This window comes from Topomyia yanbarensis, chromosome 2, assembly GCF_030247195.1.
Source record: "Topomyia yanbarensis strain Yona2022 chromosome 2, ASM3024719v1, whole genome shotgun sequence".
Classification (NCBI taxonomy): Eukaryota; Metazoa; Arthropoda; class Insecta; order Diptera; family Culicidae; genus Topomyia; species Topomyia yanbarensis.
In genome coordinates this window covers 224664388-224681246 of record NC_080671.1, presented here as the reverse complement: position 1 = coordinate 224681246, position 16859 = coordinate 224664388, and the positions used below count along the sequence as shown (strand labels likewise).

At 41.6% G+C, this 16859-nt stretch overlaps 1 protein-coding gene across 1 annotated transcript; it reads left to right on the top strand.

The window, feature by feature from the left end:
- Positions 1-3355: 3355 nt before the first annotated feature.
- On the top strand, positions 3356-9703 carry LOC131680103 (uncharacterized). The gene has a single exon (XM_058960824.1). It carries the CDS (start codon positions 3356-3358, stop codon positions 9701-9703), a length of 6348 nt encoding a protein of 2115 aa, XP_058816807.1.
- The last annotated feature ends 7156 nt before the right edge of the window (positions 9704-16859 follow it).

The following is a 16859-nucleotide window of genomic DNA, read 5'->3' as shown; positions in this document are numbered from 1 at the left end:
AAGTCTCGAGAGTTCTATGCTTTAGAATGTCAATAACGGCGCCGGTCACGTCCTTACAGTCATCGGAGAAGGAAAGGAATGTTAGTATGGTAAACGTTGTTATGGAGACCGTGTATACCTCTGCATCTCCACGTTTGCCACGGGAAGGAGTTTTTGTTAGTGGGATGGGGTAAAGCGTTACACAAATCTGGATTCACCTTGATAAGTGATACGATCTATGCAACTCTCAGAGATGTTATCATGTGTTTGTTGTTCTGGGCAGCCGAGAATTTTTGATAGATTTATCGTTTGTGGAATTGATTCGGAAGTACTTGGTTTGTAAAAAATGCAACTTAAACTCCGGGCAACCAGTTTTTTTTCCATACGTTTATTTGACACGGCATTTGCATAAGCTTTTTACGCCAGTTTCTTTGTTTACATAGCACGTTACAAAAATCCTTAAGACTAATTTTAACTATACTAGTAATTTGTCTAAAACTAACACTGAAATCACTTTATTGTTTGCTTTTTTCCTTACATTGTTATATTTCATAATGATCTAGTATTTTTTGTATTTATTTACTTTTTTTCTGTTATTGTCTAAATTTAAAAACTGAATATTCTAGGACACTTTAATTGGTGAATGATTAGCCTTGGATGAGAGTATGAGGAGATGAATTTAATTAAATTTTGACAGACGCTGTTTTTAGAAAATGATAGATAAGTTCCATGTATAGAGGATCGCGATACGCCAGGATGTCTCTAACAGGAACATGGATTGGTCTTCCTCGGACTTGTAAAGAATCTACTAATTGTGATCTGGCTTCACGATATTCAGTGCAGGACCAAACAACATGCTCAATGTCATGGTAACCCTCTCCACAAGCACAATGATTACCCTCAGCGAGCCCAATACGACGGAGATGCGCATCTAAAGTATAATGATTGGACATGAGTCTTGACATCACACGGATGAAGTCCCGACTTACATCCAATCCTTTGAACCATGCCTTCGTTGATACTTTAGGGATAATTGAGTGTAGCCATCGTCCCATATCTCCATTGTCCCAAGATGTTTGCCAACTAGCAAGTGTCCTCTGTCGAGAAGCGCTATAAAATTCATTGTAAGCGATGGGTCTTTCGTATATTTCACCATCTAGTGCACCAATCTTGGCTAAATTATCAGCTTTCTCATTTCCCGCAATAGAGCAATGGGCGGGGAGCCACACTAGGGTAAATTTATAACATTTTCTTGTTAGATTACTCAGAGATTGTCGTATCTTCCCCAAATTATTAAGCTACATTCATACTGTTCATACGTATGGCGTACATGCATACTGTTATAAATATTTATTAAAAGGTTCACAATGTTATTCGCATAAATTGAATTTGTTTCGAAACAAAGACTGAGCAAAAAAATAGGTGAAATAAGAAACGAGTGGAAATATCGATTGGAGAAGCAGTATATGATAAACCTACACTAGAGTTGCGGTGTGATAGGAATTTTCAGGGGTATAGAGTAGGCTTTCCAATCTGTAACTGTATTAAGCCCTTTCACCCTCGCTTAACTAAACTGGCTCAACTGCTAAGCGAGAGTGAAGAAACTGGCCCTTAGTGTGTTTAACGATTTGTTTTGATTCACCTACTATAATTTTCTGATAGGTGTAGGAAAACAACTGACCCTAATCAGCCTAATTATTTTTGTAATTGAACCTGAAGGAGTATTTTATGTCTCCGGCTTTAGTTTTACAGGGGCACAGAGCATTTTAACAACATTACAAGTAGGATATGAGATTCAATTCCAATGTTTGAATTGACCATTTGACAATAAAAGTTAGAGAGAAACGAACACCAAGTAGTGTGTGTGCGAAAAATATTGCATGAAACTCTGCATCGGATATCTAACTATCTGATGTGAATTAATGGTTCGAGATGTTATCGTAACTCCATCAAGGATGATTGCTTGAACGAACTTCATGGCAAAAATGCGGGGAGTCCACTACAAATATTATCTAACATTTGAAAAACTTTTACGAATAAGCAATCAAACCTAGCATCTTCAAGACAAGTAAATATTAGGAAACTGAGTATATGCGGATGTGCTCAAGGTGTTTTTATTACGTCCATGCGATTTTGTCGAAGATAGCTCGTAGAGGAAATGTAATGATTGTGCAACTAGTCACTAGGGTGGGACAAAAATTAGATTCCAGCTCCGAGTAACTTTTTAGGTACCATATGAGTCCTAGAACAAGTGTGCAAAAATTGTGCTCGACCTCTGAAACTATATTTTTGTACCCACTGTTTAAAGTTTACATGGGATTTTGCATGAGAAAATTTACTTTCACAAAATAATTCCTCCAGGAGTCGCCCATTACTTCCTAAAAATAAATAGTTATGTGGCTTTTATAGGAAATTCAACAAAGAAACAATGTTTCGAAAACCACGAAACGATCTGACGCTTGAGAAAAAAAGTTATGGCGAGTGACCGCAAGGCTTGCCAAGGACATGTCTTTGTGAAACAACTAGCTCCATTGTATCTTGCTCGGAAGAAATTGGAACTTACGGTGACATATATTGTTAAAAACCGCTGCAAACAAACGAACCGTAACGTGAGTTCCGAACGCTCCCTGATCGAGAACTGTCACCAACTCAATATCCACGGAAACGCCGCACAAAAGGAAGAGGAGAAAGAACAAATATAATATACAGTTTGTGACAGTTAAAGTACAGTTCTGCAAATAATCACGCTAAAAGGAGGGATTAGTATAGTTTGTTCTCTCGTTTACTGGTGATTGACGATATAAAGTGAATTATCATCTGGCGATTACGGAGACACCAAAGCCGCCGGTCAACCAACCAGAAATTGATCTGATGAGCAGGAAAGCATCGACGAGATCCAAATTCAGAATCACTTCGAGGCCAGTATTCACCAGACAAAATCGTGAGTCATAAATGATTTGTTTCCCAAAATTGAAATCCTATAATTTCAAACCTAAATTGTATATCCTAAGAAGTAAAACCTAAATTGAATATCTTAAATTACCTAAATTTGATAAGCATGCACTACTTATATTTCTAATTTGAATTGCCTGTTTATAGTTCACGAAAATAATTCACTGCCGAGAAGAAATTGTAACTTGTTCGTTCGCGGTTCAGAATAAGTGAGCACTGAATGTAAGTCTCTAAGGCACATTTGTTAATTTACTTCTAACTATGAATAAATTTCAGCTTAAAAGCTGTCTCTCATCGGAACTGCTAAAGGATAGTGTTTTATTTCTTCAAGAAATCCCGCGAACCGAACAAACTTTTAAGATTCATTGTTGAATTGATCGCTGCGTAGTAAGCAGTAATAAAGCCTGCGAAGTAAGCAGAAAAAATGAACAATCCTCGTATCTGCGGTAAATGCCATAGAGACGGCTCGGTGAACCAAATGGTTGGATGCGACATGTGTGATGTGTGGCTTCACGTCGATTGTGCTGGTATCACGGGTGAGAACCCGGATCCGAACAAAAGCTGGCGCTGTGAGCAGTGCCTTCATGATGAAGTGACTGAAGTGGCCAGCAATGCCACCCAGAAGACAACAAAGACGTCCAGCAGTGTCAATGTTCGGCGGGCGGAGTTGGCCCTAAAGTTGCTTGAGGAAGAACAAGCGTTGCTGAAGAGAAACCGGGAAAAGGAGGATGAGTTTCGTTGGAAAGAAGCAGAAATTCAGAAGCAGAGAGCAGAGGAAGATGCTAAACTGCTTAAGCAGAAACACGAACTGTTGCAATCGTTGGATGATGGAGACGGGAGCATAAGAAGCGGGATAAGCAGAAGAGTAAGCCGAAAGATGGTCCAGTCGTGGCTCGGAGGTAGTGAAATACCGTTAATTGAGAAGCCACAAGCATCTGCAAAAGGAACTCAACCGTTAACTGTGCCAGTATCCGGAACGGTAGCAGCTGCTATTTCTTCCACATTGGGACAGCAGTCTGGTGCTGATATTCTTCGTAACAAGAATGCTGCGACGAACATCATCGTCCCCAAATCGACGTCCACACCGCATACTACGATAAGTACTGTTAACCATAATGCATCAGTTCCGATTCAAGCGGCAACTAGTACGTCGTTTGCAAATTGGGGTGGGTACTATCCCAGAGTAGCAATAAACTCATCGTCCGACATTCCGATAAATTGTGAAGCCCAAAAGTTTTCGCAAACAAATATTCTTCCTTGGGGGTTTGGTGCTCCATCAGCTGCTGCCTTTTCGAGCGGAAGCTATAGTAGTCAGTTGCCTCCAGTCTTCGCCTCTGGTTCAATACCACTTGTCTCTAGTTATGATAGCCAATCTGCACCACAAACAATACCAGTAGCTAATTTCGGCGGGGCTCTTGCTTTCGGGTGTGCGTCAAGTTCAGTGGCAACGAGTTCGCAGTCAGCAACGAGCGTGTCTTTCCCTAATCATTGGAACCAACGTCAACTTGTTTCAGTGGTATCTACCGCTTCCGATCCAGTAACATCGACAGGAATATTTGGACAAGCTCAACCCGTTCCTCGAGTATACAACAATTCAAATCCAGTGGCGGCTGCAGCAAATGTGAATAATTTGGAACAGCAGCAGCAGGGTGGATCGTATTATCCCTTGCCACCCAACATGCAGCAGTTAGGCGTGCCGGTTCAAAACGTGCCTTCTGTCGAGCAAATAGCGGCACGACATGTGATGCAACGTGATTTGCCCACATTCTCAGGTGACCCACAAGATTGGCCAATGTTTTTCAGTTTGTTTCAAAATTTAACGATGGCTTGTGGGTATACAGATGTGGAGAATCTTTCCAGATTACAGCGCTGCTTGAAGGGACAGGCGCTTGAATCCGTGAAAAGTCGTTTACTGTTGCCCCAGTCGGTGCCGCACGTGATGGAGACACTGCAGATGCTGTACGGACGACCGGAAATATTGATTCATTCTTTGCTGCAGAAGTTGCGTAGCGTTCCATCACCAAAGGCTGAAAACTTGCAGTCGATCATCACCTATGGGTTGGCTGTGCGCAATCTAGTCGATCACATGCACGTTTCAAATCTGACGGAACACTTGCGCAATCCAATGTTGGTGCACGAGTTGGTGGAGAAGCTGCCCCCACAAATGCGAATGCAGTGGTCTTGGTACAAGCGCTCAATTTCGGACGCCAACCTCGTGACGTTCGGCGACTTTATGTCGGAGTTGGTAAAAACAGCAACAGATGTAACAATTCCTGGGGACAATTCGACTAAGCATGTCAACGCAGGACGGGAACAACAAAAGCTGTATGTTCACACAGAAGCAGAGGGTGACCAAACAGCAGAACCAACAGCGAACAAGCCGATCCACTCGAGAGAATTAGTACAGATGAAGAGATTGTGCGCCTACTGTTCGGATGACGGTCATGAAGTGGCACGATGCGCTCAGTTCAAAGCCTTAGACATTGACGGAAGATGGAAGGCGATTCGGGCGAAGGGACTTTGTAGGACATGTTTGATTCCTCATCGCAAGTGGCCTTGTCGTTCGGGCAAGGAGTGCGGAGAAGAAGGTTGTCATTTCCGTCACCATCCTTTGCTGCATTCCCGAGCAGTGGCCCCTACTTATCCGATGTCCAGCGAGAATGTCACGCGCCAGAATCATCATCTTGGGACTAATTTGTCTCTGTTTCGATATCTTCCCATAACGCTCGAAGGAAATGGAAAGAAAGTGGAAACGTTCGCATTTTTGGACGATGGATGTGAATCTACACTGATGGAAGCAGAAGTTGCAGCGGAGCTCGATATCAGGGGCCCTGAGGAATCTCTCTGCCTCGCCTGGACCGGAAACATATCACGAGAAGAGAAGGGTTCGCAACGAATTTCGGTGACCATTTCCGGAACTGGTCTCAAGAATAAATTTCAGCTGAACAATGTGCGCACGGTACACAAGTTGAAGCTCCAAGGTCAGTCGTTCCAGTATACCGAGCTTCAAAGGACTTATCCACATCTCAGAGGACTTCCACTGAACAGCTACTCTAACGCGGTACCGAGAATGATAATTGGTATTGAGCACTCACGATTGCTTACTACTTTGAAAGTGCGAGAAGGTAAAACCAACGAACCCGTGGCAGCGAAGACGAGATTAGGCTGCTGCGTGTATGGTAAGCAGATTAACGGTAGTACTGCTGTAACACGACTGCATGTGCACTCGGAGGAGATCGGAAACCGGGAGCTACATGAGCTAATGAGACAGTACTATAATGTCGAGGAAGCAGCGGTAGCTACACTACTAGAGTCGGAGGACGACAAACGAGCCCGAGCCATTCTGGAGAAAACTACACGAAGAGTAGGGGGTGGTTTCGAAACCGGGCTTCTGTGGAAGTATGACCGACCATTGTTCCCAAATAGCTATCCGATGGCCGTTCGCAGAATGCAGTCGTTGGAGAAACGACTCGATAAGGAGCCAAGTCTGCGGGAACGAGTGAACGTACTGATAACAGAGTACGAATCGAAAGGATACGCTCACCGAATCACACAAAGGGAGGCAGAGTCGACGATTCCGGGTCGCGAGTGGTACTTGCCTCTTGGAATCGTAAGAAACCCGAAAAAGCCAGAAAAGATTCGGCTGATTTGGGATGCTGCCGCGCGAGTAAATGGTGTATCGTTAAACGATATGCTCCTGAAAGGGCCAGATATGCTGACATCATTATTCGCAGTCCTGCTGCGATTTCGTCAGAAACCAGTCGCAGTGTGTGGGGATATTCGTGAGATGTTCCACCAAATACGGATAATCTCGCAGGATAGGCAGTCACAAAGGTTCGTATATCGAGAGCAATCTGATCAGCCACCGCAGGTCTTCGTCATGGACGTGGCAACGTTTGGTGCAACGTGCTCGCCTTGCTCCGCACAGTACATAAAGAATACGAACGCAGAGGACTTTAGATCACAATTCCCGAGAGCTACCGAAGCGATCCTCAAGGCCCACTACGTTGACGACTACTTGGACAGCGTAGATACGGTTGACGAAGCGATCCAAATAATAGAAGAAGTGAAATACGTGCATGCAAAAGGAGGGTTTGAAATCCGGCACTTCTCGTCCAATTCGCGCGAGGTATTGCGACGCCTAGGTGAGGTCAAGCATGTAAAAGATAAATCGATGCTCCTGGACAAGATAGCGGAAGCGGAACGCGTTCTGGGTATGGTGTGGAAACCAGCGGAAGACGTTTTCACCTTTGATGTCGCCTTGGTGGACGATCTTGTGATGTTATTAGCGGAAGGAGTTACGCCCACGAAGCGGCAGGTGTTAAGACTCGTAATGTCACTATTTGACCCATGCGGGTTCATCGCCCATTTCATCGTTCATGGCAAGATTCTCATGCAACACATTTGGAGATCGGGCACGGACTGGGATGAAAAGATTTCCGAAGGTTTGCTTGATCTGTGGAATGACTGGACCCGACTATTGAAACGGTTGGGTGAAGTAGAAGTTCCTCGCTGTTTCTTTGGTGAGACGAGCAGTAAGCGGCATAGCGGTATACAACTTCACGTATTCGTCGATGCAAGTGAGTTGGCATACGCCTGTGTTGCATATCTGAGGATCATACAAGAGGGAAAGGTGCGATGTGTCCTTGTTGCGGCAAAGACGAAAGTGGCGCCGCTTAAACCGCTCTCCATCCCTCGGCTAGAGTTGCAGGCAGGACTAATAGGCTGCCGGTTGATGGAGAATATCAGCTCATCTTTAGATCTCCCCATCGAAAAACGTTTCGTGTGGACAGATTCCAGAACGGTTCTGTCGTGGGTGCGATCAGATAGTCGACGATATCACCCTTACGTAGGGTTTCGAGTTGGCGAAATTTTGAATCTCTCCTCCGTGATTGAGTGGCATTACGTTCCGTCTAAGCAAAACGTGGCCGACGAAGCAACGAAATGGGGTGTCGGGCCCAACTTCAGTCCAATTAGCCGCTGGTATGTTAGTCAAAACTTTCTGTACCTTCCAGAGAAAGAATGGCCTGATCAACCGACCAAGCAAGGGATGACGGGAGAAGAACTACGTGTCGTGTTCCAGCACCATCAACAAATACCGCCACCATTGATCGACTTGAACAGATTCTCGAACTGGAACCGTCTGTTACGAGCGACCGCGTACTTTCTGAGAGCAGTTCAGCTGTTCCACAAAGAAAATCTGTCCGGACCGCTGCATAGTGAAGAACTGCAGCAAGCAGAGAACTTATTGTGGCGACAAGTGCAATTTCAAGCATTTTCTGACGAGTACTGTGTGCTGGAGTTCAACAAAGCGAACCCTGGAAAGAAGATGAAGCAAATCGAGAAATGCAGTCCACTGTACGAGCAGTCACCGTGTATGGACGATGAAGGAGTTATACGAATGAATAGCAGGATTGGTGCTGCCCCAACCGTTGCATTCGCAGCAAAGTTTCCGATACTGCTGCCAAAGGATCACCGTCTGACAGTTCTCCTCGTCGACAGTTTCCACCAACGATTCAAGCATCAGAACCATGAAACTGTCTTCAATGAGATTCGTCAACAGTTTCGAATACCGAAGCTGCGGTCTCTGATAAAAAATGTAGCTAGAGACTGCATGTACTGTAAACTCAGGAAGGCAACACCCAGACCACCGATGATGGCGCCACTCCCGAAGGTTCGTTTGACACCTCATATACGTGCATTCAGCTACACTGGCGTAGACTACTTCGGTCCAATTCTGGTTAAGCAGAATCGCAGCTTGGTGAAACGCTGGGTGGCACTCTTCACCTGCCTCACTGTACGTGCAGTCCACCTGGAGGTTGTTCACAGTCTATCGACACAGTCCTGCGTGATGGCGATTCGTCGATTCGTGAGCCGGAGAGGCGCCCCAGCAGCATTCTACTCCGACAATGGTACGTGCTTCAAGGGGTCCAGTAACCTACTATCAGAACAGATACAGAACATCCATGAAAACTGTGCAGAGACGTTTACGAATGCAAGAACCAGCTGGCACTTCAACCCGCCATCAGCACCACATATGGGTGGATCATGGGAGCGGATGGTTCGTTCCGTCAAAGCAGCTATGGCAGCTGTCGCAGAACATTCTCGTCACCCTACTGATGAGGTACTAGAGACCGTTGTGCTGGACGCGGAAGCGATGGTCAACTCGCGACCGCTAACTTACGTTCCGCTAGACGACGTCGAGCAAGAGGCCCTCACACCCAATCACTTTTTGCTTTATGGTACTCAAGGTGTCGTCCAACCAAGAACAGTATTCGTGACTGAAGGATCAACACTCCGGGACAGCTGGAAGCTCACCCAGTACTTGGTGGACCAATGTTGGAGAAGATGGGTTCGTGAGTATCTGCCGACACTGACCAGACGTACCAAGTGGTTCCAACCGACTAAACCTTTGGAACCTGGAGACGTAGTTTACGTAGTCGACGAGAACAAACGTAACGGATGGCTAAGAGGACGGATCATTGAGGTGATAGCCGGAAGAGATGGACAGGTCCGGCGAGCGGTGGTGCAGACCAGTGACGGTATCCTCACTCGGCCGACTGTAAAATTAGCATTGATGGATGTTCGGCCAGACCGAAAGGAGAACGTAGAAGGGGGATCTCCGGAACTACACGGGCGGGGGGATGTTAAAAACCGCTGCAAACAAACGAACCGTAACGTGAGTTCCGAACGCTCCCTGATCGAGAACTGTCACCAACTCAATATCCACGGAAACGCCGCACAAAAGGAAGAGGAGAAAGAACAAATATAATATACAGTTTGTGACAGTTAAAGTACAGTTCTGCAAATAATCACGCTAAAAGGAGGGATTAGTATAGTTTGTTCTCTCGTTTACTGGTGATTGACGATATAAAGTGAATTATCATCTGGCGATTACGGAGACACCAAAGCCGCCGGTCAACCAACCAGAAATTGATCTGATGAGCAGGAAAGCATCGACGAGATCCAAATTCAGAATCACTTCGAGGCCAGTATTCACCAGACAAAATCGTGAGTCATAAATGATTTGTTTCCCAAAATTGAAATCCTATAATTTCAAACCTAAATTGTATATCCTAAGAAGTAAAACCTAAATTGAATATCTTAAATTACCTAAATTTGATAAGCATGCACTACTTATATTTCTAATTTGAATTGCCTGTTTATAGTTCACGAAAATAATTCACTGCCGAGAAGAAATTGTAACTTGTTCGTTCGCGGTTCAGAATAAGTGAGCACTGAATGTAAGTCTCTAAGGCACATTTGTTAATTTACTTCTAACTATGAATAAATTTCAGCTTAAAAGCTGTCTCTCATCGGAACTGCTAAAGGATAGTGTTTTATTTCTTCAAGAAATCCCGCGAACCGAACATATATTATGTGACACGCACATAAGTTTCTAGAATTCCAGGTGCATCGTTGCATTTGGGGAACTAACTTTTCTCTCTCGCCCATACAGAACACCAATGTGGAACCGCCGCATCTACACTTAACATGTACCAAATAAAATATATTTATTTTTTCTAGCACCACTGCTATTGGTTGTCCAATTCTACGCAATTTTGTTTTAATCTTCTCTTAATGTGTCTAAATCATTTATCTATGCTATTTGGCCAAGGCCATTTTGCAAGAGTTTTGAGGAATAAATTGTGGCTTCTTTTGTACATAATAAGAGAAAGTTAAAAATTTTGTAGATAATTCGACCGTCAGAAGCAGTGATGTTATGAAAAGAAAATTTTTTATCAATCTTCAGGGCATCAAATGATTTTTGCTTAATAACTTTTTCCACAGACATCAGATCGCTTCGCAGTCTTCTAGACTTTGTTTCCTTGACAATTTTTCTATAAAAATCAGACATCTGTTTACTTTTAGAAGGTAACGAGCGACTCTTGGAAAAATTAATTTGCAAAATACAATTTCCCCATACGAAATCCCATGTAAACTTTAAACCGTGGGCGCAAAAATATAGTTTCACCGATCGAGCTAAATTTGCAGAGTTGTTCTGGGAGCTAAATGGAACCCAAAAAGTTACTCGGAGCAAAATTTTATTTATTTTTTATATAACCATGTCCCACTCTACTAGTCACACATGATGGTGTGATCGAAAATAGTTAAAATACGAAAACCAGAAAAGTGACATTTTTGAAAAAATTTAAATTCCCAATTACAGAAATATTAAGAACGCTGTTTGATAGAACACGATCTAATGACAAAGTAAGCTTATGCCAATAGTGACATTTAACTGTAGTTCCAACAGTAGCATACTATTGTAATGTTTACTGGGAATTATGAAAAGTCGATCAATTTATACGAAAGTATCTTTTTTCCTTTTTTATTTAGACTATATGAGCGGCCGAAAATAAAAGTCGCAAGGACAGAATATGCTTCGTAAAACCCGTTTCAAATATATTAGAATAAAAAAAAATCGGAAATAAGCTTCAAGCGTAAAAATCCGACAGATATCCTTCAGCATAAGAATCGCTTAAAAAGTTCTCATCCATTAAACTCGGCAAGGATGGACATCAAGTATAAAAACCGGTTAAAAATAAATAAATCGTATGCAGGAGCATCCGTATATCGTGATGTTCAAGAATAAAAAGTCGGCTAAAAAAACTACTTTGTAATAATCGGATATATTTTTTCCGGTTTTAATATTGAAGCCGACTCTTAAGAAGGAGAGTCCCAGTCCGTTTCTTATGCTTGAAATTTATATTCGGTTTTTATATTCTAACATATTTGAAACGGGTTTTATAAAGCATGGTCTGTCCTTGTGACTTTTATTTTCGGTCGCTCACATTTTACATTTTAACAACATTTTTTACTAACTTTATACTATATGTACTAAGTCAAATCTCAAATACAGTTAATATACTGCAATAACAACGAGTCAGTGTCACGGTTTAGTTGAATGAATTTTACCGCTTCCAAAATGTATTCTATCACATTCAGTGTATTTTTGACACCGTCAAAATTCAAATGGAAGGATCAAAATGAGAAATTTTTGATGAAAAGAAATGTCATTCTCAAGTTAATTCCAATTAGTGGAACACCCATTGACAGTTTCTTTCTAACTGTAGTAGTTTTTTAACAGACCCAGACATAAGCAAGTACATCTTTTTCGACGAAAAGTCACTACCTCTAAAGGTTCAAACTTGATAACTTACTCTAATTCTACAATATTGAATGTTTGCACAGAATATTAGAATGACAATGAGCCGTTTTCTCCACAAATGGAAAGATGATATTCATGTTTTCGTTATTTTAGTGTAATCATTTATTTGTTTATTAATTGGTACTTGAGATTTTTTGCCCCTGTTTGTGCAAAAATTGTATCGTTGATTAAACCAGAGAAGAAATTTGCTTGCAGTGGTTGTTTTTCAACAAGTTTTTAAGCTTCGTGGAAAGCCAATAAAATTTAAACACTAAACTTATCAATAAAATAATTCACTATTTCTTCAAATGTCGTTGCTCTGCGATTTTGTTACCAACTGCAATCATTTTATACGTTTATTTGAAGTTAAACCATATTCAGTTAGCATAATGACGGATGAAATAATAAATTGTTTAGTAAATAGTTATTACGCACAAAGACGATGTCGTACAAAACTAGATATGAACATAGCTTAAACGCATTTTCTGACAGCCAATTGAACCAAAGAACCAAAATTTTTGGCTTCAAGACAAATGTATGTAGATGACAGCCGTGTCACCGGGGTGGTCCAGACAAAGCATACAGCTCGATCCGTATTTTCGTTACTCTTATGGAGTTTTTCATTGAAAAACCCCGGTGCGGTGGATTGCACTGGTGTTGCATTTTCTAGCAGAAGAGCAAGCCACTGAACGTGTTTCATTCCTACTTCTGCTAGAAAGTGCAAAACCAGTGCAATCCACTGCCCCGGTGTTTTTCAATGAAAAACGACATTAGAAACTAGCGATAGAAAAGTGTATTGATTGATGGGGTATTACTGAGGTTGGAATGAGTTATTTAAAATAAAATGAAAGTACTGTTATCAGTTTAAACTAGTCCTCAAACAAATACTTGAAACGGCAATATTCGAAATGCGCCATACGTAATCGCAACGTTAATATGATTGCAAGAAACTGTCGTTAAAAGTACCACATAGAAATATGTCATTTATCGGTTTGAAAGTGCGTACCAGATACCAAGGGAGTTCTGAGAAATGTTTAATTTTTTGCTTCAAATGACTGTGTCTGGGGATGAGCTTAAGTTATCTTGATGCATAATATGTTTTTATGTATAAAACTATCTGAGAAACACAATGGCATAATCATTTTCAAAACAAAAGTACACGAATTGTGAGAAAAATGCAGTTTATGTTTTATACTGGGAATATAGCATATTTGGTAACACTGTAATCAAAAATAACTATTTTTTCTAGATTCCCTGACTCATTTCCTTCAAAATGCGTCTCACTGATTGTTTATAGACCAAATGAAGCCAAAGATATGAACAAAAGTTAATAATTGATGATTTTTTTTTAATGGAAAATTTTCCATGCACGGTTATGACACGCCATACAAATTTTGTCATCAATACACACCTATGATACGTGTGAGTGCGACTTTTGTGTATATTTGTAGTAAAAACTCACGACATAGTCAACCGATCATCGTAATATTTGAGCATGAGCATGATGACCGCACAATTCGTAGTTGCTACTCCGTGATTGACCAGAACAAGCGAAATTGCACCGAGAATCAACAGATGGGGCCTGGGAGTAGCAATCCACCATCAATGTACAAGTCTCGAGAGTTCTATGCTTTAGAATGTCAATAACGGCGCCGGTCACGTCCTTACAGTCATCGGAGAAGGAAAGGAATGTTAGTATGGTAAACGTTGTTATGGAGACCGTGTATACCTCTGCATCTCCACGTTTGCCACGGGAAGGAGTTTTTGTTAGTGGGATGGGGTAAAGCGTTACACAAATCTGGATTCACCTTGATAAGTGATACGATCTATGCAACTCTCAGAGATGTTATCATGTGTTTGTTGTTCTGGGCAGCCGAGAATTTTTGATAGATTTATCGTTTGTGGAATTGATTCGGAAGTACTTGGTTTGTAAAAAATGCAACTTAAACTCCGGGCAACCAGTTTTTTTTTCCATACGTTTATTTGACACGGCATTTGCATAAGCTTTTTACGCCAGTTTCTTTGTTTACATAGCACGTTACAAAAATCCTTAAGACTAATTTTAACTATACTAGTAATTTGTCTAAAACTAACACTGAAATCACTTTATTGTTTGCTTTTTTCCTTACATTGTTATATTTCATAATGATCTAGTATTTTTTGTATTTATTTACTTTTTTTCTGTTATTGTCTAAATTTAAAAACTGAATATTCTAGGACACTTTAATTGGTGAATGATTAGCCTTGGATGAGAGTATGAGGAGATGAATTTAATTAAATTTTGACAGACGCTGTTTTTAGAAAATGATAGATAAGTTCCATGTATAGAGGATCGCGATACGCCAGGATGTCTCTAACAGGAACATGGATTGGTCTTCCTCGGACTTGTAAAGAATCTACTAATTGTGATCTGGCTTCACGATATTCAGTGCAGGACCAAACAACATGCTCAATGTCATGGTAACCCTCTCCACAAGCACAATGATTACCCTCAGCGAGCCCAATACGACGGAGATGCGCATCTAAAGTATAATGATTGGACATGAGTCTTGACATCACACGGATGAAGTCCCGACTTACATCCAATCCTTTGAACCATGCCTTCGTTGATACTTTAGGGATAATTGAGTGTAGCCATCGTCCCATATCTCCATTGTCCCAAGATGTTTGCCAACTAGCAAGTGTCCTCTGTCGAGAAGCGCTATAAAATTCATTGTAAGCGATGGGTCTTTCGTATATTTCACCATCTAGTGCACCAATCTTGGCTAAATTATCAGCTTTCTCATTTCCCGCAATAGAGCAATGGGCGGGGAGCCACACTAGGGTAAATTTATAACATTTTCTTGTTAGATTACTCAGAGATTGTCGTATCTTCCCCAAAAAGAATGGATCTTGATTATCAATCCTCTTTGAGCGTAGAGCTGCAATTGTGCTGAGACTATCAGTGAGGATAAAGTAATGGTTCGGGGGTAAAGTATTAATTATTTGCAAACTATAGTGAACTGCTGCTAGTTCCGCTATATAAACAGAGGCGGGTTCTGCAAGTTTGAGAGAAATTGAAAAATTATTGTTGAAAATACCGAAACCAGTGGCATCACTGATTCGTGACCCATCAGTGTAAAACATTTTAAGGCAGTCTATGTGTTGATATTTACTTGTGAATATTTCAGGGATCTCCCGCGAGCGTAGATGATCCGGAATTCCACGAATCTCTGCTTGCATGGACGTGTCGAAGAATAAAGTGGATTCAGGAGTATCTAGTATATTGACGTATGTGGGAACATACCTAGCCGGCGTTATTTCTTGTGACATGTGATTGAAATACACTGTCATGAATCTGGTTTGGGGTTGGAGCTCAACAAGTCTTTCAAAATTTTCAATTACCAGTGGGTTCATAACCTCACATCGAATAAGTAAACGAGAGGAGAGATCCCAGAATCGGTCTTTTAAAGGAAGAACTCCCGCTAGTACTTCAAGACTCATCGTATGGGTCGACTGCATGCAACCTAGGGCAATTCGTAAACAACGATACTGTATCCGATCCAGTTTAATAATGTGAGTGTTCGCAGCTGAACGGAAACAGAAGCACCCATATTCCATTACTGAAAGTATTGTTGTTTGATACAATCTTATCATGTCACTTGGATGAGAACCCCACCATGATCCAGTTATTGTTCGCAGAAAATTTATCCTTTGTTGGCATTTCGTTATTAGATATCTAATGTAGCCTCCCCATGTGCCTTTAGAATCGAACCAAATTCCAAGGTATTTAAAAGTCAGGACTTGGGCTATCGTTCTACCAACCAACTGGAGCTGAAGCTGAGCCGGATCACGCTTCCTTGAGAAAACGACCAACTCTGTTTTCTCCGTAGAGAAATCGATGCCCAGTTTTAAAGCCCAAATTGATAAATTATCCAAGCTATCTTGCAATGGTTGTTGTAAATTTATAGCTTTTGGTCCTGTGGCAGAAACCACCCCATCATCTGCAAGTTGTCTTAGAGTGCATGGGCTGACAATACAATTATCAATGTCATTCACGTAAAAATTATAGAGAAGGGGGCTTAGACAAGAGCCTTGTGGGAGGCCCATGTAACTTATTCTGAGTGTCGCCAAATCGCCATATGAAAAATGCATGTGCTTTTCTGACAATAAATTGTATAAATAATTATTTAATATCGGTGAAAGACCACATTGATGTAGCTTCTCCGAGAGAACATCAATGGAGACTGAGTCGAATGCTCCTTTTATGTCTAAGAACACAGACGCCATTTGTTCTTTTTTTGCGTAAGCGAGTTGGATTTCTGACGAAAGTAGCGCCAGGCAATCATTCGTTCCCTTTCCTCTCCGAAAACCAAACTGGGTATCTGAGAGCAAGCCGTTCGCCTCAACCCAATTGTCGAGACGTCGTAGGATAATTTTTTCCAACAATTTCCTGACGCAGGATAGCATTGCAATCGGTCGATACGAGTTATGATCGGAGGCTGGTTTTCCCGGTTTTGGAATGGCGATAACTCTCACTTGTCTCCAGTCACGCGGGACAATATTCTGCTCAAGAAACTTGTTGAATAAATTCAACAAGCGTCTTTTTGCTAGGTCAGGCAGATTCTTCACCAAGTTGAATTTAATTCTGTCTAGTCCCGGAGCATTATTGTTGCATGAGAGGAGTGCAATTGAAAATTCCATCATTGTCAAAGGCGAATCTATGAAATCGTTACTTGTGGGAGCATCGCGAATGATTTTCTGCGCAGGAGCAGAATCTGGACAAATTTTCTTGGCA

Coding starts and splice junctions, on each gene's coding strand:
- LOC131680103 (XM_058960824.1), top strand. CDS start 3,356: ATGAACAATCCTCGTATCTGCGGTAAATGCCATAGAGACGGCTCGGTG.